This window comes from Mirounga angustirostris, unplaced genomic scaffold, assembly GCF_029215605.1.
Source record: "Mirounga angustirostris isolate CCGP_5_RB_7025 unplaced genomic scaffold, mMirAng1.0.hap1 SCAF_17, whole genome shotgun sequence".
Classification (NCBI taxonomy): Eukaryota; Metazoa; Chordata; class Mammalia; order Carnivora; family Phocidae; genus Mirounga; species Mirounga angustirostris.
Genome location: NW_026991725.1, coordinates 6,422,594 through 6,446,319, shown reverse-complemented (window position 1 = coordinate 6,446,319; position 23,726 = coordinate 6,422,594). Strand labels below are relative to the sequence as shown.

The window sequence follows — 23,726 nt, the reverse complement described above, 5'->3', positions numbered from 1 at the left end:
TTGTGTTCCCTCTCTCGCTGTGTCTCTCTCTGTCAAATAAATAAAAAAAATCTTTAAAAAAAAAAAAAAGGGTAGTGGAGATTTGCAAAGCCCAGAACTGGCATCTGAAGCAAAAGGAAAAACACTTGTAGTCCTGTTGGAGGTGAGAACAGCATGTGTCACGGCCATGGGACTGGTACGTGAGGCCGCAGTGAAGGGCTGACGGGTGCAGAGAAGTCGCATGTGGTGTGTTTGTTTTGAAACTACCATACCCATTTCCAGAGGGGCTAAGCCATTTTCACATGCCCACCCACCAGCAACATATTCTCTGAAATCCTCCCAGGATTAGTTGTCACTGCTTTTTATTTTAGCCATTCTGATAAATGGGTGGTGATCTCTCACTGTGTTTTCAGTCTGCATTCCCCTAATGGCTAATGAGGTCGAGCATCTCCTCATGTGCTTATTTGCCATCTTTAAATTCTCTTTGGTAAAATGTCTCTTATCCATTTTTCTATTTGGATTGCTTATTTACTGTTAAGTTTTAAAAGTTCTTTAGACTTCAAGCTGCTAGTGCCTTGTTGGACATATGGTCTGCAAATACCTTGTCTCCAGCTTGTCTTCTCATCCTTGGACCAGGGTCTTTTCCAGAGTAAAAGTTTCTGATGTTGATGAAATTGAGTTTATTAATTTTTCCTTTTATGGATTGTGCTTTTGGTGTCAAGTCGGAGGACTCTTTGCCTAGCCCTAAATCCCAAATAGTTTCTCCTGTGTTTTTTCCTACAAGTTTTATAGCTTCACATATTACATTTAAGTCTGTGATCCATTTTGATTTTATTTTTTATAAGGTTAAGTTTCATTTGGGAACGTATCTGTTCATACAGATGTTAAGTCACTTCAGTGTCGTTTGTAGCAAAGGCTGTCTTTCCTCCATTGCATTGCTGTCGCACCTTTGTCAAAATTTGTTGGACATATTTGTGTGAGTCTCTTTCTAGGTTCTCTGTTCCTTTGATCGATGGGTCTGTCCCTCTGTCAGTACCACAGATTACTGTAGCTATATAAGGTTTTAAAATCCGGTAGGCTGATTTCTCTTTTATTCATCCTCTAAGAAATTGTTTTAATGGGGCACCTGGCTGACTCCGTTGATAGAGCATCCAACTCTTGATCTTGGGGTTGTGAGTTTGAGTCTCATGATGGGTGTAGAAATTAAAGACTAATACCTACCTACATACATACATAAATGCATAGTAAAAAAAAAAAAGTTGTTTTAGCTATTCCAGTTTCTTCACTTTCTCATGTAGATTTTAGAATAATGTTGTTTTTATCTATAAAAAGTCTTGCTGGGATTTCAATAGGAATTGTGTTAAACCTATCAATTTGGGAAGAGTTAACATCCTTACCATGTTGAGTCTTCCAATCCATGAACAGAGTATGTCTCTCCATCTATTTTGGTCTTTGATTTCTTTTATCTGCATTTTTTTTTTTAAGATTTTTATTTATTTATTTGACAGAGAGAGACACAGTGAGAGAGGGAACACAAGCAGGGGGAGTGGGAGAGGGAGAAGCAGGCTTCCTGCCAAGCAGGGAGCCCGATATGGGGCTCGATTCCAGGACCCTGGGACCACGGCCTGAGCTGAAGGCAGATGCTTAATGACTGAGCCACCCAGGCGCCCCTTTTATCTGCATTTTGTAGTCTCTAGCATACAAGTTCTACAAGTTTTGTTACAGTAACACCTAAGTGTTTTGTCTTAGTGATTGTAAATGGTCTTGTATTTTTAATTTTGGTTTCCACATGCTCATTCATAATCTATAGAATGTCTTTGTATGTTTGTCTTGTATCCTGCAGAATTGATAAACTCTTGTCTTTTCCCCCCCTCAAGATTTCCCATTCAACTCATGGATTTCCTAGAAATGTGTTGTTTAGTTTCTGAGTGTTGGGAGATTTTCCTGTTATCTTTCTGTTATTGACTTCTGGTTTGATTATATTGTGTTTGGAGAACAGTCTGTATGATTTCCATTCTTTTACATTTGTTAATTTATATCCCAGGATATGGTCAATTTTGGTATATGTTCTATGGACACTTAAAAAGACGCATTTTCTACTGTTAATGGGTAGAATGTTTTGATCTTGTAGAGTTCTATATCTTTGCTGATTTTCTGTCTAGTTGCTCTATCAGTTCTTGAGAGGGGAGTATCAAAGTCACCAATTGTAATTGTAGATTTGTCTATTTCTCCTTTTCTATCATTTTTTGACTTACATCCTTTGTAGCTCTTTTGTCTTATGAATACACACTTAGGATTGCTGTATCTTTTTGGTGGATTGACCATTTTATCATAATGTCCCTCTCTGCCTCTGGTAATTTTCTTTCCTCCAAAGTCCACTTCATCTGATATAAATCTAGCCTCTCCTTTCCTCTGATTAATGTTTGCATGATATGTATTTTCTCTCCTGTGCTTGTAACTTTTCTATATTAATATATTTGGAGTTAGTTTCTTGTAGATAGCATACAGCTGAATCATGTTTTTTTGGTTTGTTTGTTTTTAATTTACTCTATCAGTCTCTGAGTTTTATTTGGTCTATTTAGACCATTTACATTTACTTTTATTATTGATATGTTAGGGCTTAAGTTTGCCATTTTTCTTTTTGTTTTCTCTGGTTTTCTTTTTTCTGCATTCTTGTGGGTTGCTTCAACATATTTTAGAATTCCATTTTGATTTATTTATAGTGTTTTTGAGTGTCTCTTTGTGTAGCTTCTTTAGTAATTGTTCTAGGTATTAAAAATATACGTATAGGACTTCCATTCGTGTGTGAGGCAAGCGGAGCCGGAGTCGAAAACCAGAGGCCGAACTCGGGATCTGACAATATGGCCGGGCTGCCCCACAGGATTATCAAGGAAACCCAGCGTTTGCTGGCAGAACCAGTTCCTGGCATTAAAGCAGAACCAGATGAGAGCAACGCCCGTTATTTTCATGTGGTCATTGCTGGTCCCCAGGATTCCCCCTTTGAGGGAGGGACTTTTAAGCTTGAACTATTCCTACCAGAAGAATACCCGATGGCAGCCCCTAAAGTACGTTTCATGACCAAAATTTATCATCCTAATGTAGACAAGTTGGGAAGAATATGTTTAGATATTTTGAAAGATAAGTGGTCCCCAGCACTGCAGATCCACACAGTTCTGCTATCAATTCAGGCTTTGTTAAGTGCTCCCAATCCAGATGATCCATTAGCAAATGATGTAGCGGAGCAGTGGAAGACCAACGAAGCCCAAGCCATAGAAACAGCTAGAGCATGGACTAGACTATATGCCATGAATAATATTTAAAATCAGTCTGATCATCAAGTGTGCATCACTTCTCCTGTTCTGCCAAGACTTCTTCCTTTTTTGTTTGCATTTAATAGACACAGTCTTAGAAACATTACAGAAGGGGCGCCTGGGTGGCTCAGTTGGTTGAGCGACTGCCTTCGACTCAGGTCATGATCCTGGAGTCCCTGGATCAAGTCCCGCATCGGGCTCCCTGCTCGGCGGGGAGTCTGCTTCTCCCTCTGATCCTCCCCCTGCTTGTGTTCCCTCTCTTGCTGTCTATCAAATAAATAAATAAAATCTTTTTTTTTTTAAAGATTTTATTTATTTATTTGACACAGAGAGAGTGAGAGAGAGAGAGAGCATAAGCAGGGGGAGTGGCAGGCAGGCAGAGGGAGAGGCAGGCTCTGTGCTGAGCAAGGAGCCCGATGTGGGACTTGATCCCAGGACCCCAGGATCATGACCTGAGCCGAAGGCAGATGCTTAACGACTGAGCCACCCAGGCGCCCTTGGTGTCATCTTTTTTTTTTTTTTTAAAGATTTTATTTATTTGACAGAGACACAGCGAGAAAGGGAACACAAGCAGGGAGAGTGGGAAAGGGAGAAGCAGGCCTCCCGCAGAGCAGGGAGCCCGATGCGGTGCTCGATCCCAGGACCCTGGGATCATGACCTGAGCCGAAGGCAGACGCTTAACGACTGAGCCACCCAGGCGCCCCTGGTGTCATCATTTTATCAGTTCAAGTGAAATAATCCTTATATCTCTTTATCCTTCCCCATTTACAGCATAATCTTGTTTCTTAAATATTTTTTCTATATACATTTAGAACTATCAGTGTTGCCTTAACTGTAAAAAAATATTTCAGAAAACTCAAGAAAAGAAATGCCTATTGTATTTATCTATATTTCTGTGTTATGTTCCCTGTACATTTGTGTTCTTTTTTCCTTCATGATGTTCCAGGTTTCCTTCTGTTACCATTTCCTTTCGGTTTCAAGAACTTCCTTTAGCCATTCTTTTATGATAAGTCTGCTGGTGAAAAATTCTCTTTGATTTCTTCTGTATAAGAATGTTTTGATTTGGGGCGCCTGGGTGGCTCAGTTGGTTAAGCGACTGCCTTCGGCTCAGGTCATGATCCTGGAGTCCTGGGATCGAGTCCCGCATCGGGCTCCCTGCTCGGCAGGGAGTCTGCTTCTCCCTCTGACCCTCCCCCGCTCATGCTCTCTCTATCTCATTCTCTCTCTCAAATAAATAAATAAAATCTTTAAAAAAAAAAAAAAGAAGAATGTTTTGATTTGGGGCACCTGGGTGGCTCAGTCGTTGGGCTTCTGCCTTCGGCTCGGGTCATGATCTCAGGGTCCTGGGATCGAGCCCCGCATCAGGCTCCCTGCTCCGCGAGAAGCCTGCTTCTCCCTCTCCCACTCCCCCTGCTTGTGTTCCCTCTCTTGCTGTCTATCAAATAAATAAATAAAATCTTTAAAAAAAAATGTTTTGGGCGCCTGGGTGGCTCAGTTGGTTGGGCGGCTGCCTTCGGCTCAGGTCATGATCCTGGAGTCCCTGGATCGAGTCCCACATCGGGCTCCCTGCTCGGCAGGGAGTCTGCTTCTCCCTCTGACCCTCCCCCCTTTCATGCTCTCTCTCTCTCTCAGTCTCTCTCTCTCAAATAAATAAATAAAATCTTTAAAAAAATAAAATAAAATGTTTTGATTTTCCCTTCATTCCTGGAGGATATTTCACTGAGTATAGGATTCAAAATTCTTTGCAGTGGGGGGCGGCGGGGCTTGAACTCATGACCCTGAGAGCCTGACCTGAGCTGATAGCAAGAGTCGGACGCTTAACTGATGGAGCCACCCAGCTGCCCCAACAATTCTTTTCTTTCAATACTTGAAAAATATTATGCCACCCCGCATGGCCTCTGATGAAAAATCTGCTGTCATTTCATTGTTTTTCCTTGTAGATAAAGTGTCACTTTTCTGTAGTTGCTTTCAATATATATATTTTTGTCTTTAGTTTTTAGAAGTTTAATTATGATGTGTCCTTGCATGGGTTTCTTTGGGGTTATCCTGTTTGGGTTCCTCAGCTTCTTGAATTGTTAGGTTTATGTAACATGCCACCTTTGGAAAGTTTTCAGCCATTATTTGAAGTACTTTTTTCAGCCTTGTCCTCTTTCTCCTTTCCTTCTAGGACCCCAGTGACACATATTTTACATCTTTTATGTATTCCCACTGATTCCTGAGGTTTTGTTTGTTTGAAGTTGGTTTTCTCTCTGTCGTTCAGATTAGCTAATTCCTGTCATTCTACTTCCAGTCTACCAAGTCTGGCCTCTGTCACGTCCCTTCTACTGTTGGGCCCATCCACTGAGCTTTTCATTATTTATCTTGGTTATTGTATTTTTCAGTTCTAAAACGTCCATTTGGATCATCTTCGTACCTTCTATTTCTGGGCCAGACTCTTTATATTCTTTGCTGAGGCCGTTCATTTTTCATCTGTTTCAAGTGTGTTCGTAAGTGCTTGTTGAAACATTTTATTTATTTATTTATTCATTCATTCATTCGTTCATTTATTTTTAAGATTTTATTTATTTATTTGATAGAGACATAATGAGAGCAGGAACACAAGCATGGGGAGGGGGGAGGGAGAAGCAGGCTTCCCACTGAGCAGGGAGCCTGATGCAGGGCTTGATCCCAGGACCCTGGGACCATGACCTGAGCCGAAGGCAGACACTTAACAACTGAGCCACCCAGGAGCCCCTTATTGAAACATTTTAATCATGGCTTTGGTGATGGGGAGTCTTTTGTGTCCGTTCCACTGGGCCAAGGGATGTTCAGATAGCTCATTAAAACATTATTTTGGTTGTTCAGTGAGGATGTTTCTGGAGAAGATTAGCATCTGAATTGATGGACTGAGGAGAGCAGGTGGCTCTTCCTAATGTGTTGGGCCTCATCCAATCTGTTGATGCCTTAAATAGAACAAAAAGGCAGAAGAAGGTTGAATTTGCTGTCTATTGAGCTAGGACATGGATCACCTGCCCTCAGTGCTCCTGGTTCTGGGGCCTTCATATCTGGACTGGAATCTACACTTTTGGCTCTCAGATCTTTGAACTATATCACTTGCTCTCCTGGGTCCCCAGCGTGCAGACAGCAGATCTTGGGACTTCTCGGCTTCTATAATCATCTACTGGTTCTGTTTTTCTGGAGAATTCTAATACAGTGCTTTTAAATCTTTGTCAGATAATTCAGATATCTTGATCAGCCTGGTGTCAGCATCTGTTGTCTTTCTTTATTCAGTTTGAGATCTTTCTGGTTCTTGGGATGACAAGTGATTTTCTACTGAAACATGGGCATTTTGTGTTATGTTCTGAGACTTGGGATCTTATTTAAACCTTCTCTTTCAGCTGGCTTTTTGACGCCAGTCCAACAGGAAAAGATTGAGGGGCATTGCCTCATTACCCCCACTTGGAGATGGAAGGGTAGCTTCCCCTTGACCTGCATTGACAGCCAAGTGGAGAGCCCTTGTTATTGGTTGCGTGAGCATGGGAGTTCCAGTTCCTTGTGTGATCTCCATGGACGCTGCGGTGGGGGTGGCCTCGTTACTCTAGGCAGTGGTAAAAGTCTGGAGTCTCCACTGGTTTCCTCTGAGCCTTCATATCAGAGAGAGGGAGAGTGATCCTGTTACTGCTGGTGGGGGTGGAGGTCCAGGCTCCTCTCTCACCACGGAGGTGGGTGGCTTCATCGCTGCCCAGTGGGTGACACCATTTCGCAGTGCTGTTGGGGTGTCTCGTTACAGCCTCATGAGTGTGGAAGTCTGGGCTCCCCACCTGGCCTTTGCCGGCATGGGCCAGGGGCAGGACACAGTCTTTTCTGTAGTTGTAGTTTCTTAGGGCTTCCATCACAAATTTCCACACTCTGGGTGGCTTAAACAGACAAATTGATTCTCACAGTTCTGGAGGCCAAGGTCTGAAATCCCCGTGTTGGCAAGACCGGGCTCCCTCCCAGGGGTCTAGGGAGAAGACTTCCCTGCCTCTGCTGGCTTCTGGAGGCTTCAGGGCTTCCTTCACTTGCCGCCACCTAACTGCAGTCTCTGCTTCTTACAAGGAAAGCTGTCTGGATTTAGGACCCGCCCAGGTAATCCACAATGATCTTATCTCAAGATCCTTAGCTTATTTATATCTGCAAAGATTCTTTTTCCAAATGAGGCCACATCACAGGTTCCAAGATGTGGACATGTCCTTTTGTGGGCTACCATTCAACCCCGTACAGTGGTGTTTGGTTTGAAGAGAGCTGTGGTGGGCGACAAGTTTTCTGTTTTACGAGCTGCCCCTTCTGTGGTCCTTTGGCAAGAGACCAGGCGTGGAGCCCAATGCGGGGCTCGAACCCAGGACCCCGAGATCATGACCTGAGCTGAAACCAAGAGTCAGATGCTCAACCGACTGAGCCACCCAGGCTCTCCATTTTCTCAGAGAAGCTACATATTTTAATATCAAAACATAAAAATGGAATAGTAAGTACAGACAAACAGTAAAGACAGCCTTTATGAGGGATTTCCCTGTAGAGAGGTAAAAAGTAAGCATCTGAGGGCCTCTGTTATATATGAAGGATTAGGGCAAGAACAAGAAGTGAAACATAGGGGCGCCTGGGAGGTAGTTAAGCGACTGCTTTCGGCTCGGGTCATGATCCCAGAGTCCTGGGATCAAGCCCCGCATCCGGCTCCCTGCTCAGTGGGAAGCCTTCTTCTCCCTCTGCCTCTGTCTCTCCGCCCTGCTCGTGCTCTCTCCATTTCCTGGAGAGCTTTTATTTTTTTTTATTTATTTTTATTAAAGATTTTTATTTATTTATTTGACAGAGAGAGACACAGCAAGAGAGGGAACACAAGCAGGGGGAGTGGGAGAGGGAGAAGCAGGCTTCCCGCTGAGCAGGGAGCCCGATGTGGGGCCCGATCCCAGGACCCTGGGATCCTGACCTGAGCCGAAGGCAGACACTTAACGACTGAGCCACTCAGGCGCCCTGGTGACTCATAAATTTTAGTGTCAAAATATAAAAAGCTTTTCTTCTGATACCTTTATAACTTCACCCTTTCTCTAGTTACAAGCAATGAATCTACTAAAGAAATAGATGCTTATTCAGGGACAGGAGGAAGAAGAAAAGTGACTCTGGTTTTGACCCATGAAGCCCGGGAGAATCCTTGAAACAGGTTCTGAGTCTTATTCAACATTTCATTCCCTGCTTGGGACAAGCGTTGGCATACATTTAATAGATGAATGAAAGAATGGCTGCTAGTGGCCGCATGCTAGAAAGGCAGGTAGAAGCTCTTTGGGTTCTGAAAAAGGATGGAGTAGCTTGGACACAAATATGATGGTGCACCTGCACGTGGCCCCTGGTTGAAGCTTTGCCATGTGGATAGCTATGATAGTAGTCAAAACCGGGAAAATAGATAAAATACAGTAGTCCAGGAGGTATCAACCCTGCTGTCTAGAACCAGCTTTATAGAGTGATCCCATGTGATGTTAAAGTAACAATCTTACCATTTGTCTCAGAACGTACTTGAGTAAATTTTTATTCCTATGTAAAAATGGACCATACCCTCATAGGAACTAGTACATAGGAACAGAAGATGGTCCAGGAATTGGATCATAGACTACATACTGAGAACACCAGAGTGCATGTATGTACTTAAATTCTGCTGTGCCTTGGGACTCCACTTGGTTGGAGGGGGGACTGCATACCTGAGATAAGACTGGAGAGATAAATGCAGTCAGGTCAGAAAGAGTACGATTTTTATTGACAACAACCCAGGAACCATTAATGGTAAGATGTCTGCTTTAATATGGTACTTGGCATAATTAACAGAACCTCACATATTTCCACTTTTCTAGGAGGGGCATACTATTTGTTACTTTAACAAAATATAAATTGAATTTTTAGAAACTATTTTTGACAATGAACTTCCTGTTTTACTTACTAGAAATTTACTGTGTTCTAAGCTGTGTACTAGACACTTAGCATTCTGCCTTTTTCCCAATGAGAACATCATCCTTCTTGAACTCTGTTTTCTATTTTCTGGATTAAAATTTTTTTAGAGGGGGGCGCCTGGGTGGCTCAGTTGGTTGGGCGACTGCCTTCGGCTCAGGTCGTGATCCCGGAGTCCTGGGATCGAGCCCTGCGTCGGGCTCCCGGCTCGGCGGGGAGCCTGCTTCTCCCTCTGACCCTATCCCCTCTCATGCTGTTTCTCTCTGTCAAATAAATAAAAAATAAACAAAATCTTTAAAGAAACAAAATTTTAAAAAAATTAAAAAATAAAAATTTTTTAGAGGGGTGCCTGGGTGGCTCAGTTGGTTAAGCGTCTGCCTTCGGCTCGGGTCATGATCCCAGGGTCCTGGGATCAAGCCCTATATCGGGCTCCCTGCTCAGCGGGAAGCCTGCTTCTCCCTGTCCCTCTGCCCCTGCTTGTACGCTCACTCTAATAAATAAAATCTTTAAAAAATTTTTAAAAAATTTAAACATAACTATAAAATTTTTAAAAAATGGGTAGTAAATTGAGATGTCTCAAAAATGGCAGAGTGAAAAGCCTGCCTCTCATCTGTTCTTTTCTCCAGATTATCTTCCCTAAAAGCAGCTGTTTCTATGTATCCTTTAGACATGCTATAACCCAAACAAATGGGCACATTATTAACTTTTCAATTAAAGAATTTGGAGCACACTAGAAACTGTTCTGTACCTGTTATCTTGGCAGTTGTTTCACACACAAAAAACCCAGACCCTTCTTAACCCTTTTTTTTATTACTGCATAGTATTTCACTTACGAGGCTTGTATAATGTAGCCCGTTCCCTACTAATGACTTGTGTCTAATCGGTTTTCAACAGTGGTAACAATTTGTAATTTTACATGTGTTCTAGTTTACCTGTAGGGTAACTACCTAAAGATGGAATTGTTAGAGCAAAGGATGAATGCATTGTGATTTTTAGAAGATTTTTGAGAGTGAAAGTGAGAGAGATCACAGAGGGAGGAGAAGCCCGCTCCCAGTGAGTAGGTAGGGAGCCCGATGCGGGGCTCGATCCCAGGACCCTGAGATCATGACCTGAGCCGAAGGCGGACGCTTAACCCTGCCGCCACCCAGGCGTCCTGCATTGTGATTTTAATAAAGTACCAGATTGCTTGCTCTCTCTCGACATCGTACCTATTTTACCACCAGAATGGTCTTGAGTGCTTGTTAATATGCCAGTAGTGAAACCACTTTCTATTGACAGCAAACTGAATCCATCTGTGTTCTTGCTCTCATTCCTTCCTTTTTCTGGTAACTTCTGTCTTTGGCTTCTGTATGAGTCTGCAATCCTGCTCAACCCTCCCATCCACTCTCCCCAGAATTCTTAATTTTGCGTCTGTATGGTATGGCCCCATTTTCACATACTCTTCATGTGTGAAGCCTCTCCATCTCATTTCCCATGTACTAGACACTTTAAACCTGTTTCCTACATGTCACTACCCTGAAGTTGCCATCTTACTCATTTTCTGTGCTGCAGGACTGCTGCTTCCTCTGAAACCTTCTTGGCTTCATCGCCCCTCTGCCCTGCAACAGCACTGACCGAGGACTTCTCAGGCATTTACTTCAGGACAGGGAGTGTTCTAGTAGTTGAGTATTTCACCTGGGCTACTACTAAATAGCATCCTAGTGGTGGATTCTTCCTGTGCAGATCTTCTCCCTTCTCCAATTCTTAGAGCCACGGCTCACCAAAAACACAGGTTGATTTGTGTTGTGCTGTAAATCTCCAAATACTTCCTACTGCCTGAAATCCAAACTCAGCACAGCTTGTAAAACCCTCAGTTCAGGTCACCAAATAAATATCTGAGCACCAACTAAAACCATTAGGCAGTACTAAGGTAAGTGAGGTGGACCTTGCAATGTAATGAGAAAACAAGTGTTTAGAAGAAACACCTAGGGCCGCCTGGGTGGCTCAGTTGGTTGAGCGGCTGCCTTCGGCTCAGGTCATGATCCTGGAGTCCCAGGATCGAGTCCCGCATCGGGCTCCCTGCTCGGCGGGGAGTCTGCTTCTCCCTCTGACCCTCCTCCCTCTCATGCTCTCTGTCTCTCATTCTCTCTCTCTCAAAAAAAAGAAGAAACACCTAAAGCGAGCGTTGGAAGTACAGAGGGGCACTCAGCTCAAACACACAGCAAGTGTACAAGTGACATGCTATTACTAGTAAATAAAGTCAGAAGAGCTCAAACTGTCATCTGTAAAGTTTCCCCTAACTCTTCCAGAGTTAGCTTCAACTAATCTCACAGAATGTTGTATATGACTTTATTATACAATATATCATTTTACTTTATAATGCTCATTTGTATCCCACTCTATGAACTTTCTGAAGGCCAAGATAAATTTTTTCATTAAAAAGAAAGAGAAAATCTACAACCAAAGATGGAGAGCTGTTAGGTTAGCTAACATTGACATTACTCAGAACTTATTATAAAAAAATTTTTAAGTATTACCATAAATAACATGCCAGCTGCAACTCATGTTACTAGAACTGAATGTAGGATTTTGCACTGATTTTTTTTTCTTAATTTCTTATTAATGACCGATGGGTGTTACTTTTTCTGGATCCTTACTATCCTAGCCAAACGAAAATCTTAGTACACACATTAACAATGCATCATAATAATGAAAACCAAAACCAAAACAGAATACAGCTTTTATATTATTGAACTTTATGTACAAAATCATTTGATTTCAAATAAACATTTAATGTAAAAACAAACGTTCTTTTAAACTGAATTTTTTTTTTTTACATCTACTGTACCATTCAAATGCTTTATCATCTTACATGATTTCTTCAAAATCTCTTATCAAGGGTACATATAGAAAAGCATTTTTTTTTATAAATAGAAACAAAGGGATTTTTTCAGCTTTTATTATAAGATGACATAAAAAGTTTACTCAACAGAAGTAATTTCATTACTATTTGGGGGAGGGAATCACCAACTTTTTGTGCAAACAATGCTAGCCTTCTTTTAAGCATTAAGAGCATAACTGCTTAAGAAATGACATAAGCAATAATTCTACACCTACATCTCCCCTAAAATAATCTATTTTTTTTACATATGTGCACAGCTTTAGCAAATTAAAGCCCGAGAGAAATGCTCGAGATTCACTATCCAGAGGCATGACCAGAGTTTACTGTAACTCATTTAGAGAGCTTACCAATCAAGGAGTCTGTAATGAAAGCTGCAGTTTCCCTCTTTCCTATTTTTCTTAACACAAAAATCAATGACTAAGAACTTAATACTGGATGACAAATCACATCCACACTATTAGTTAAATAGCCTCACAGTTAAACACATCTTAAAAGACCAATCAAATCAGTATTTACATTTTATAAATTTCTGAAGACACCATTAGAAAGCTTATATATCCCTTCATTAAACAAAATAGGGAACTGCATCTGATGGTGGTGGAATGAAATTAAAAAATTAAAAATACCTGTATTTACAGCAGCATTGATCCTTTATAAATAAAGAATATGAAAATGCAATTATCTTTAAGGATAATAAAAAATTGAGGTGATGTTACTCAACCACAGTGCTTGGAGTTGGAATAAAAATCTATTGGTGCTTGTTAATGTGCCAGTAGTGAAACCACTTTCTGTTGGAGAAAATCCAACTGCAAATATGTGCATAAAAACACATACATCACAGGGCAAAATTGCTCACAACAATTCAAGTCAGCTTATCTGTATTGGATATTCTAATCATGAAATACATTACAAAGACATCCTTGCAAAGAAAAAAAGTTATAACATTTTCTGGTTCATTTTTATAGAACATTTACTTCCTCGAAAGTGGCATCTTAAAAATCCCAAACTCATTCTTCCCTTGGTTTATAATGAAAAGATGTGGACAGCTGAATTTTCAATGTGATTACCATACTGAAAACAACAACAACAACCCACAAATCCAAAACAGCAAATGTTCAAGTTTAAAAAAATATACTGGGTGAGCAATGCAGTAAAAATATCCACATGAAAACAAAATGGTCAGTAACCTTGTAAGCCAACACGACATTTCACGGTCAACAATGTGAAAAATTGACATTTTCTCAAACAGGCATAAGATGAAGAAGTGCTATTTTAAAATTGTAAAATGAACTTCTGTAAAGAATCTTACGTTGTAATTTCTCATTCCAAATTGATAAATGATCTCAAAATCAAGGATCAAGGTTTGATTACAAATAATAATGCAACGTAATTTCCAAAAATCTTCAATTTCTAAAAAGGAATCACACTCCAATTTTCCCTCCCCAAAAAAGGTTTCACAATTACAAAGTAGAAAAATGGCCAGTCACAAATGCAAAAAACATTGTAATTTAAATATATGAAATAATTTCTAGATTATCAATTCAATATATTTCATAAGACAATTGCTGAAGTTAAAAATACGTTCTTTGAACTATTGCTTTTCATGCTCAAACCAGATTGTTGTAATGACATCAATGAAAGGGACATACATGTAATGCCACATGATCAAGTGAAGTTGAGCCCTGACACAAATACCCTTGTTGAAATCATTTACTTCATCTAACAGTGCCTGTTTGAAACCTATGATTACAAACGAAAACAAAACTCTTCCTAGAGGCTGAATTCCCTAGAATGCAATTTCAGTGTTTGTCCGTAACATGGGGTTAGGTTTCTTCTTTTCAGAGTTTTTGTTTTTTGCTCTGTTTTGAAACCCCTGAGACACCATCTGCTTCCAAAGCTTTCTCTTTTGAGTTAATTTCACTAAATCCATTTGCTGTCCCATTTTGTTCTTCAGTGATTTCTTCATTTGCAGGGGAAGCAGATTCTCCTTTTTCTAATTTTTGCTGCATTTCACGGAGCTTGGTAACAGCTTTATCTATTGACATTATGCTAATAAGATTAAAGTCATGCATGCTGACTAGATGAAGCATGAAGTTTCGACATAAATTCTTCTTAATTATTTTCTGTCCATAGTTTTCTACAAACAGCATACAGGCATGATTCATTTGATTGTCAGCAATAAACCTATTTAATAAAAATAACACAAACATCAATAGTGATATAAAGCATTTTTGTCAAATGCAACATGGTAACTATGACAGAACAGTAAGTGATTTAACAATCAGTAAAACTACAGTGAATCTGAGATTCAGTGACCTGAATGGACTTACCATTTTAGAAATTTAAAGAGATTTAATTTAACCAGAACTTCAACAGATGTCATTTCTGTTTGTCCTAATGAAATGGCATACAGCAGTATTAAAAGTAGAGAGCATTTTCTCTTGCCAACACCACTTTCATTAACTCTCTACATACACACTAACTGTCCCCTTTAGTCTCTTTCTTGACTTTGACGTACTTTCCTAGTTCAGAAGCAGTGTTTCTCTGCATTTTCACTTCATGGAAAACCTTTAAAGAAATGAAGATGCCACATTTGTGACAATACGGATATACCTTGAAAGCATCACGCTAAGCCAGACAGAAAGACAAACACCGTATGCTCTCACTTATATGTGGAATCTGGAAAAACAGAGGTGCCTGGCTGGCTCAGTTGGTGAAGCACGTGACTCTTGATCTCTGGGTCGTGAGTTTGAGCCCCATGATGGGTGTAGAGATTACTTAAAAAATAAATTTGAAAATAACAAAACTCATAGAAAAAGAGATCAAACTTGTGGGTACCAGAGGCAGAAAGTGGGAGGAGGGCAGATTGGAGGAAGGTGTTCAAAAGGTACAAACTTCCAGTTACCAAATAAATAAAGTACTAGGATAAATAAATAAATAAAGTACTAGGAATATAACGTACAACATGATGACAACAGCTAACACTGTTGTATGATATACAGGAAAGTTGTTAAAAGAGTAAACTAAGAGTTCTCAACACGAGAAAAGAATTTTTTCTTTATTCTTCTTTTTCTTTTTATTGTTATCTATATGAGAAGAGGGATGTTAGCTGAATCTATTGTTATCATTTCACAATAAATGTAAATCAAACCATCATACAGTATGTCTTCAACTTACAGTGATGTATGCCAATTATTTTTCGATATAACAGGGGAAAAAAGCCACATTAAAAAAAAATTTGAAGGTGTCACAACAAATGTGGTTACAGTGTGGCTGTGTTGACAGAAAGGAAGTAGGGTGCCCCCACAATGAATAAAATTTGAAAAAATCAAATTAAACCAAACAGGGGAATGGCTGCTGTTACCCACTGAAACTGAGTGTCCAACAAAGTCTGTAAGGCCTGCCTGCAGGGGTGCCTGGGTGGCTCAGTTGGTTAAGCGGCTGCCTTCAGCTCAGGTCATGTTCCCAGGGGTCCTGAGATCAAACCCACATTGGGCTCCCTGCTCAGTGGGGAGGCTGCTTCTCCCTCTCCTCCCTCTCCTTCTGCCACTCCCCTCCTTGCGCTCTCTCAAATAAATAAATAAAATCTTAAAAAAAGGCCTGCCCGCAGATATTTTAAAATCTAAAGTTTACCCAGCTACTTGCCACTTTATAATGCTAGTATAGCATGAACCCCAATAGCTGTTATACTAACAGAGTTAGATCAAGGAATGAAAATGGAACCCAATAAAGTAATAGTAGGACTAAAATTCCATCTTGAAACTGACATATCAGGACAAAAGAAAAAAGAGACTTAACCTAAGTTTCGAAATACAGAAATTATTCATAACTGAGTTTTAATGACTACACCAAGGACCAGACAAACATTTTCTGTAAAAGGCTAGATGAGTAAACATTTTAAGCTTTGTAAGCCATATGCGATCTGTTGCCTTTTTTTTTCCCCCCCAACCCACTAAAAATGTGAAGATTATTCTTAGCTTAAGGCAGTGTACAAAAAAAGGCTATGACCCATGCACGCCAGACATCTGGGCTGGAACTATGTACCAATTCCTTTTTACTCCCTAAGAGTAAAGAAACAAAAGTGCCCCTTACCATTTATTTCATTATAAATGAAAAAACTCTGGCTGCTTATGCTATAGAAGAAAGCCTTAAATGAGGATCTAGTAATAATAAAGGTACAGAAAAAAAATATGTGTATTGACAGGCAAATAGTTCACATACAGGGAAGGAGGGTGATCTGCAGGAAAAGCAACGCTCTGGAAGATAACTTTTAGCCACAGTGGCACAAGAAATAAGTACTGTTCTACCCTGACCATTATGCAATGGTAGTAAGAAATCAGAAAAGCTACTTATATTTTATTCTCCAGAATTAAGCAATTTTAAAAAACTGTAGTAATAGTGTGATAAGCAATTTTCAGATTTCTAGGTATGTAGCAAGGAACATACTATTTTTAAATCCTTGGCAATAAAATAAATGAAAATTGGGTCATTTAAAAAAAGGGACATAATAAAAATGAAAACTGCTGTTAGATGGAGCTAACACCTTTCTTACATAAAACCATTTTTCTTTCTGCAGTTATAATACTTTGGATTAGGGTAAGATTTAGGGCACACTGTATCTAATTTTACTAATATTTTTTAGAGGAGGGAGAGGGGAAACGGAGAATCTTAAGCAGGCTTTGCACTGAGTGCAGAGCCCAATACAAGGTTTGATCACACGATCCTGAGATCATGACCTGAGCCAAAATCAATAGTTGGACGCTTAACCAACTGAGCCACCCAGGCGCCCCTAAGCCAACTGAATTTTAAGTAAGATTCAAACATAAAATTTACAGAATGTGAAGCAGCAAGAAGAGCATAAAGGAAATGGAATATTTAAATTTAGAAATACCATACCCATGTTTCATGACATGGAGATTCCACAGTTTCATCACTTCTTTCTCTCCTTCGTTAACATCAGAAAATTCCTCGATTTGCTAAAAAAAAGAAAGAAAGAATACCTATTAAATACAGAAAAAACAAAATTGGTATTTCTAAGAAAAAATTATGAGACTATCATAAACAGAATTTTTTTAACAATACCACAACTCATTTATACAGCAAAGTGGCAACATTTGTTAACAGAACTTTTATTTAAGTAATTTTAAAAGGGAAACCCTAAGTTATAAAGTAGTTACCTACTTCAAAAAGACCAAAAACATGATACAAAATCACAAGAAGAAAATCTTTGTATGTCCTTCAGTTGGTAACTGTTTAAATGACACAATTATAAAAATTGTGGATTCCTGAATTCCTTTTAGAAAAGGGTTCTTTACACTAAGTTAAGAGTTAATCCATATTAAACAACTAATAGTTTTTAAACATGAATCACTTCATCATAAGATTCTAAAATCACGGTCAATGGTGATAACAGTAATACTCACTGTAATGGTTTTTTCTCTTAGCCATTCAGGATCTTTTTCATCTTCACTATCTACTTCCATTTCTTGTGGACGGAGAGGTAAACAAGTATCACTATGGAAATATAGACGATTGTGTCCACTACTATATGTTCGCTGCTGTTCTACTTCTCCATCTTCAGATTCAAGAAATTCAGACATGCTTGCTTTTGTTCGTTTTGGTCTGATGAAAAGAAATGTTGATGTAACATTAAATGACAGGGATAGGATTCTTTCTATTTTACACCTCTCAAATAGAGTACATTCCTCTGGTACAGGTTCCTTTCTAGGTATGCACACAGTAACTTCCACTGGGAGAATTCTTTAATCCCTCTAATCACTGTAGCAGTAGTGACATTAACATTTAAGACATAGGAAAAAGTTCTAAAGAGGAAGTGAGAAAATCACTACAGGGGCTGGGGAGGGTTATAAAGCAGTATACCACCTCAGACACTTAGCTAATAATCTGAAATAATGACTCCCACCCTAAACAGTAGCTCTGTCTAGCTCTCCCTTGTGCCTCCACCATCACCAATAAGTCAGAGAATGAGTTTTGTTCTATGACCTTTTTACCTACCTGCACACAAGAATATGTGTGATAGGTGTTCTCTTTACTGGCCCATTGCGACTAAAAGCAAATCCAGGTTGGCGATGAATATCCTGAGGATTTCCTGCATAGGAGCCATCATAACACTCGTTGATAGAAACATCTATTCTAGCACCCTTTGGATGATACTGTAACAAGAATGGCAAGATGCTTAGAATAAGGAAATACTAATTATCTCTACCCTACATACCTATCACTTTAATTAATTAAAAAGTACTTGTGGCTCTTAATGTTTTGAAAACTAAAATGAGCCACACATACAAAAATGGTGAAAGGGAAATAAGAAGACCTGGAGTCAAGAAGATCTGTTAAAATCCTGGCTGTGACATTTATTGGCTTGGTAACTTTGTACAAATTATTTGAGTAAGAATAAAAAAATCACCACTTAATTCAAAGAGCCAATGTGAGGATTATAGAAGTCAACATAGGTGCACTATGCAAATATACGTAAACTGAATCACTGTAATTCATGCATATGGCAATCCATCAAATACAAAGATTTTGGCATTTTGTGCAGAACAATTTATTTATTTATTTATTTTTAAAAGATTTTATTGGGCACCTGGGTGGCTCAGTCATTAAGCATCTGCCTTCGGCTCAGGTTATGATCCCAGAGTCCTGGGGATCAAGCCCCGCATCGGGCTCCCTGCTCAGCAGGAAGCCTGCTTCACCCTCTCCCACTCCCCCTGCCTGTGTTCCCTCTCTCGCTGTGTCTCTCTCTGTCAAATAAATAAAATCTTTAAAAAAATAAATAAAAGATTTTATTTATTTGAGAGCGAGAAGGGGAGAGAGAAAGAGATTGAGAGAAAGAACATGAGCGGGGGGTGGGGCAGAGGGAGAGGGAGAAGCAGGCTTCCCTGCTCAGCAGGGAGCCTGATGTGGGGCTAGATTCCAGGACCCTGGGACCGTGACCTGAGCGGAAGGCAGACGCTTAACTAACTGAGCCACCCAGGTGCCCCAAGAAGCACAGGTTTTCAAAGTCAGATTGTCTTATGTATTATTGGAAAGAAAAACAAGAAAAGTTACTTACAACATAATTGAAGATAAATCTGCTATGGCAGAGTTTAAGATGCTTGAGTAAACTATAAAGTTTGCGACAGTTCAGAGTACACCACGGGCAATGTAGGTCATCTCTTGCTTCAGTTTGTTGTCTTGTATTGTTGTTATAAAGGAACTTTAAAATAACAAAAAACAAAAAACAGCAAATCTTCAACTTAAACATCTCAAGGTATTTTGTTTCAACATCACCTTTAAAATACTTAAAACAATTTACAAAGAAAACCAAATTAGAGACATTCTTTTCATTTAAATATGCCAAAATATTTCAGAGGTAACATGCAAAACAAAGGCATTTCATGATTACTTAAAAAAGAAGGGCAAGTTATGTTTACCTGATAAAATATTCTTAATTTTTGTCGGTTTTCATTTGAAGTATCTTTTTCTTTTCTTGTTTGTAGGTCTGTATTCAATGATTCTTTAACAGCTGAAAATATATACTTTTATATTTAATACAAATACGTGCTTATAAAAAGTGAAATAATATCTTGTAAAACTAAACATTAAAGTTTTCAATTCTACCTACAGTACTTAACAAAATTTTTTTAAATTTTATTTTTTTAAGATTTCTTTATTTGAGGGGCGCCTGGGTGGCTCAGGTCATGATCCCAGGGTCCTGGGATCGAGCCCCGCATCAGGCTCCCTGCCCTGAGGGAAGCCTGCTTCTCCCTCTCCCACTCCCCCTGCTTGTGTTCCCTCTCTGGCTGTCTTTCTCTCTGTCAAATAAATAAAACCTTAAAAAAAAAAAAAAAAGATTTCTTTATTGGAGAGAGTGCACACACAAACAGGAGAGGGAGAGAGTATCTGAAGCAGACTCCACGCTGAGTGAGGAGCCCTATGCGGGGCTCGATCTCACAACCTTGAGATCATGACCCGAGCCGAAACCAAGAGTGGGACACTTAACCAACTGAGCCACCCAGGTGCCCCACTTAACACAAGTTTTGTTCTCATCCTCAAGTTATTAAGGTCTTTACTGGCAGGACCCATTTTTTCCCTTTAAAAGTCCATCTCTCTCCCTCTCCATCCCCCCCAAAATAATAGTAATTAAAAAAACCCACCTCTTATATTCTAAACCATTATGAAAGTAACCCCAAGTAATTATATGTAGTCGCTATAATATTTTTTTTTTTTAAAGATTTTATTTATTTATATGACAGAGAGACACAGCGAGAGAGGGAACACAAGCAGGGGGGAGCGGGAGAGGGAGAAGCAGGCTTCCCGCGGAGCAGGGAGCCCGATGCGGGGCTCAATCCCAGGACCCTGGATGACCTGAGCCGAAGGCAGACGCGTAACGACTGAGCCACCCAGGCGCCCCAAGTCACTATAATATTTTAAAAGCACTCTGAGATCAGAGGTGGTTTTGATTGGTCTTTGTATTCTCAGTGCACAACAGTGAGCAGATATCCACCAAGTGTTGATTTAACAAAAATTAAAAATGACTGTATTAGTATCACCCCAAATCCAAAAGATAATGGATTAATAATTTTGGTATATTTCTTTACAGACTTAAAATGTTTTTCTTTTCCCTGACATAACTAACCATTTCATATGTACAATTTTGTATAAAACTTTCTTTCTCAGTTTCTTTGAAACACTTACCTATTAGACTGGCCACAGAGTACTTTAAGAAGTGCCCAGACCACAATTTACTTGGGAAATCTTTGCTCTGACACAGGCCATTTCTTACATCTCTTTGACTCATTAACGGTAACTTACAATGAGTGGACATGAGTGGTCAATGTCAAAGACAGCGGTCTTAAGCCTTCTGTCTTCTTTAAATAGAGTTAGATAAAAACATATAGATGCTCTCAATTGAGGACAGTGTTCCTATTAGGCAGATACAAGATGACAGAACACTACACTGCACCTGAGCCTTAACTCAGCAGAGTTAACTCCATTTGTAAGTCTTTTTCCTCTAAAAATTTCCTGCAAAATTTAACCTGGTAAAATTCAAGTTATGATGATCCTCTTCCAGCCCTAAAACTGCAAAAACACTCTGAAATACTGAATTCAGTTCTACAACATATACAAATCTTTACATGAATTATAAAAAGCATACAGTTCCAAAACCCTTTATATAGCTGCAGTTCCAAAATCTAAAAAGGTATGAAAACCAACTGTTTTTCTCATGAGCTTCAGAGAAATTTATTTGGTGGAAAAACTTGTCCTAAATTGACATGAGGCTATCTATAGATGGTGTTATATAACATATGGCATATATATATATATATATGTATATATACATATACTATATATACACTATATATTTCATCATGCTTTTAAAGCTTTTTAAAAAAAATTCCCAGATACATCTGTCACAAAACATAAAGAACTGCTGATATTTCCCAAAGAATAATTATTAGAGCAAATGGCAAACAAATTAATCTGAAGCCAAGTGCTAACTCTACAAAACATTACTATTATTTTAAGTTTATTTTTTTTGGTAACCTCTACACCCAATGTGGGGCTCAAACTCACAATCCCGAGATCAAGAGTTATTCCGAGCCAGCCAGGCACCCTTGCAAAGTACTATTTTGACAGTAATGTTTTCTTACCTATAGTCTGAGTAGGTTTAACTGAACCAGGCTTGTTTTCTTGATGAAGACTCTCTGAATTTCTAGTGGCAAGAGGCTTGGCAATAGGAGCTGTAGATTTGTCACTGGTTTCTCCTGTCCAACGAAGAGTGAACTGCAACGTAGGTCCCTGAGAAAATGTTTCAAATGGAGGCAGCCTCTAAAAAAGAAAACATATGAAAAGAGTGAAGGTTCCACATAATGAATTGAAAGAAATCATAGGAACAAAAAAAACCTCCTGATACCTATTATGATAAATTAATGTGGATTTGAAAACCTAAAATGCCAACAGAGATGGCCAGGCAAGTAAAGCACATATATGGCGCAGTACAGACTGAAGTACCAGAGGGCTCAGGTTGCCTGAAGAGGCAGCCACTTAACAGCAATGGATGAATTGTTGCCATGTGCAAACAGAGCCCCAGCACAGCCAGATTTTCAGATTTTTTCAAAAGAAGTCAGAAATCCAAGTTCTCATGGGAAATCTTCCTATTCTTACATGTTGGTAGTCAATGAAAAATGGTTTTAAAAACAGAAAAACTGTGGTAACCAAAGCTTGCCGGTTTGCCACCTGTTAGATGACCAACTACTTTCTTTTTGTAAATTGAACGCTTACAGAGATTAGTAATTTTCCCTGACTTCTTCAGCTTCAACGACAGCTGCCCTTGTTTCTCCTGTTTGGGTTTTGGGACTCTGAACTCTCTTGGCTTTCCTCCTCAACCTCTAATCACTTATAAGATGACTCTTCTCCTGGTCTCCTTAATTCCTAGCTAATATTTAGCCATTTGCCCTAATCTCTCACCTGTCCTTAAGGATTTACTTAAGGCTGATGATCCCAAATTGATTCTCCATTCTTTATACTGGAGGTCCAAAACTGTGTATCTCAACTGCCTCGTGGACACTGCCATTTGGATGACATCAATGTCACCTTGAACTAAAAATATATTTAGACATGATTCTATTTTCTTTCCTTCCCAGGTATAATTAGTTTTGTTCCTAGCATTATCATTCTACCAGGAACCCTAACCTAAAAACTTCAGAATTACATTTGACTCCTATTTTTTTTTATTTATTTTTTTATTCTATATTTGACTCCTATTTTTCTTTTGTTTCTCTTACATAATCACCAAGTATAGATCCTTACTACCTTATTACTACAGTATCTCAGCTGCTCTCCTCCTTCTAATTTTTACTTCTCAATTCATAGATAGAAGACCAAATAATCTTCTGAAAGACTGCTTTCATGCTCTTCCATAGAAACCTGTTTAATGGGACACCTGGGTGACTCAATCAGTTAAGCAGCTGCCTTTGGCTCAGGTCATGATCCCAGGGTCCTGGAATGGAGCCCTACATCGGGCTCCCTATTCAGCAGGGAGTCTGCTTCTCCCTCTCCCTCTGCCCATTCCCTCTCTCAAATAAATGAATAAAATCTTAAAAAAAAAAGAAAGAAAAGAAACCTGTTTCTTTTACTGCCATACAAGCCTAAACTCCTACATCTTTATTACAAATAATCCTCTTAAAACTATTAATTTTGGACAGGAATGAAGTAAAAGTGTGCTTTCATAAACCAGTTTTGAAAAAGTAAGTCTCCCCATATCTAGGTATTTATCTCATAAAAATATTTGCAATGCATAAAGATATATATACTAGCACATTCACATTTGTGAAAAGGTAAAAAAAATTAATATAATTGAATTATCCATTAAAATAGCATTGGTTTAGTAAATTATGAGACATTTATTTAAAAGAATACCACAAAGCTTTTAAAAAGAACCATATCTAAATGCTCTGACTTTAAAGGGATGCCCTATTGTTTCAATTTCTTGGGAAAAACCAACAACTCATGTAATTCTTATTTTCTTGTGAATAAAAATTTAAACTTTAAAAGAAATTTAAAACATAATGAACAACTGCATGAAATTCAAACACTGTAGA

The 23,726-nt window shown here is 39.1% G+C and overlaps 2 protein-coding genes across 4 annotated transcripts in view; one reads left to right on the top strand and one right to left on the bottom strand.

The window, feature by feature from the left end:
• The first annotated feature begins 2,517 nt into the window (after positions 1-2,517).
• LOC123853554 (ubiquitin-conjugating enzyme E2 N-like) lies at positions 2,518-3,401 on the top strand. Its single transcript, XM_045888130.3, has one exon. The coding sequence runs from the start codon at positions 2,841-2,843 to the stop codon at positions 3,297-3,299; it is 459 nt and encodes a 152-aa protein (XP_045744086.1). The 5' UTR covers positions 2,518-2,840; the 3' UTR covers positions 3,300-3,401.
• An 8,588-nt stretch (positions 3,402-11,989) lies between these two features.
• SUZ12 (SUZ12 polycomb repressive complex 2 subunit) overlaps positions 11,990-23,726 on the bottom strand; it is a 42,847-nt gene continuing 31,110 nt past the window's right edge. For all 3 annotated transcript variants that reach the window (XM_045889435.3, XM_045889433.3, XM_054510956.2), the window contains 7 exons: positions 21,777-21,954; positions 19,557-19,648; positions 19,196-19,339; positions 18,136-18,293; positions 17,544-17,742; positions 17,017-17,096; positions 11,990-14,304 (listed from right to left, as the gene is read on the bottom strand). In XM_045889435.3, coding sequence (XP_045745391.1) covers positions 13,959-14,304; positions 17,017-17,096; positions 17,544-17,742; positions 18,136-18,293; positions 19,196-19,339; positions 19,557-19,648; positions 21,777-21,954 — 1,197 coding nt within the window. In that variant the 3' untranslated portion in view covers positions 11,990-13,958. The remainder of the gene's footprint in view (positions 14,305-17,016; positions 17,097-17,543; positions 17,743-18,135; positions 18,294-19,195; positions 19,340-19,556; positions 19,649-21,776; positions 21,955-23,726) is intronic.

What these genes read in the sequence shown, in the direction of transcription:
- LOC123853554 (XM_045888130.3), top strand. Translation starts at nt 2,841, where the DNA reads ATGGCCGGGCTGCCCCACAGGATTATCAAGGAAACCCAGCGTTTGCTG.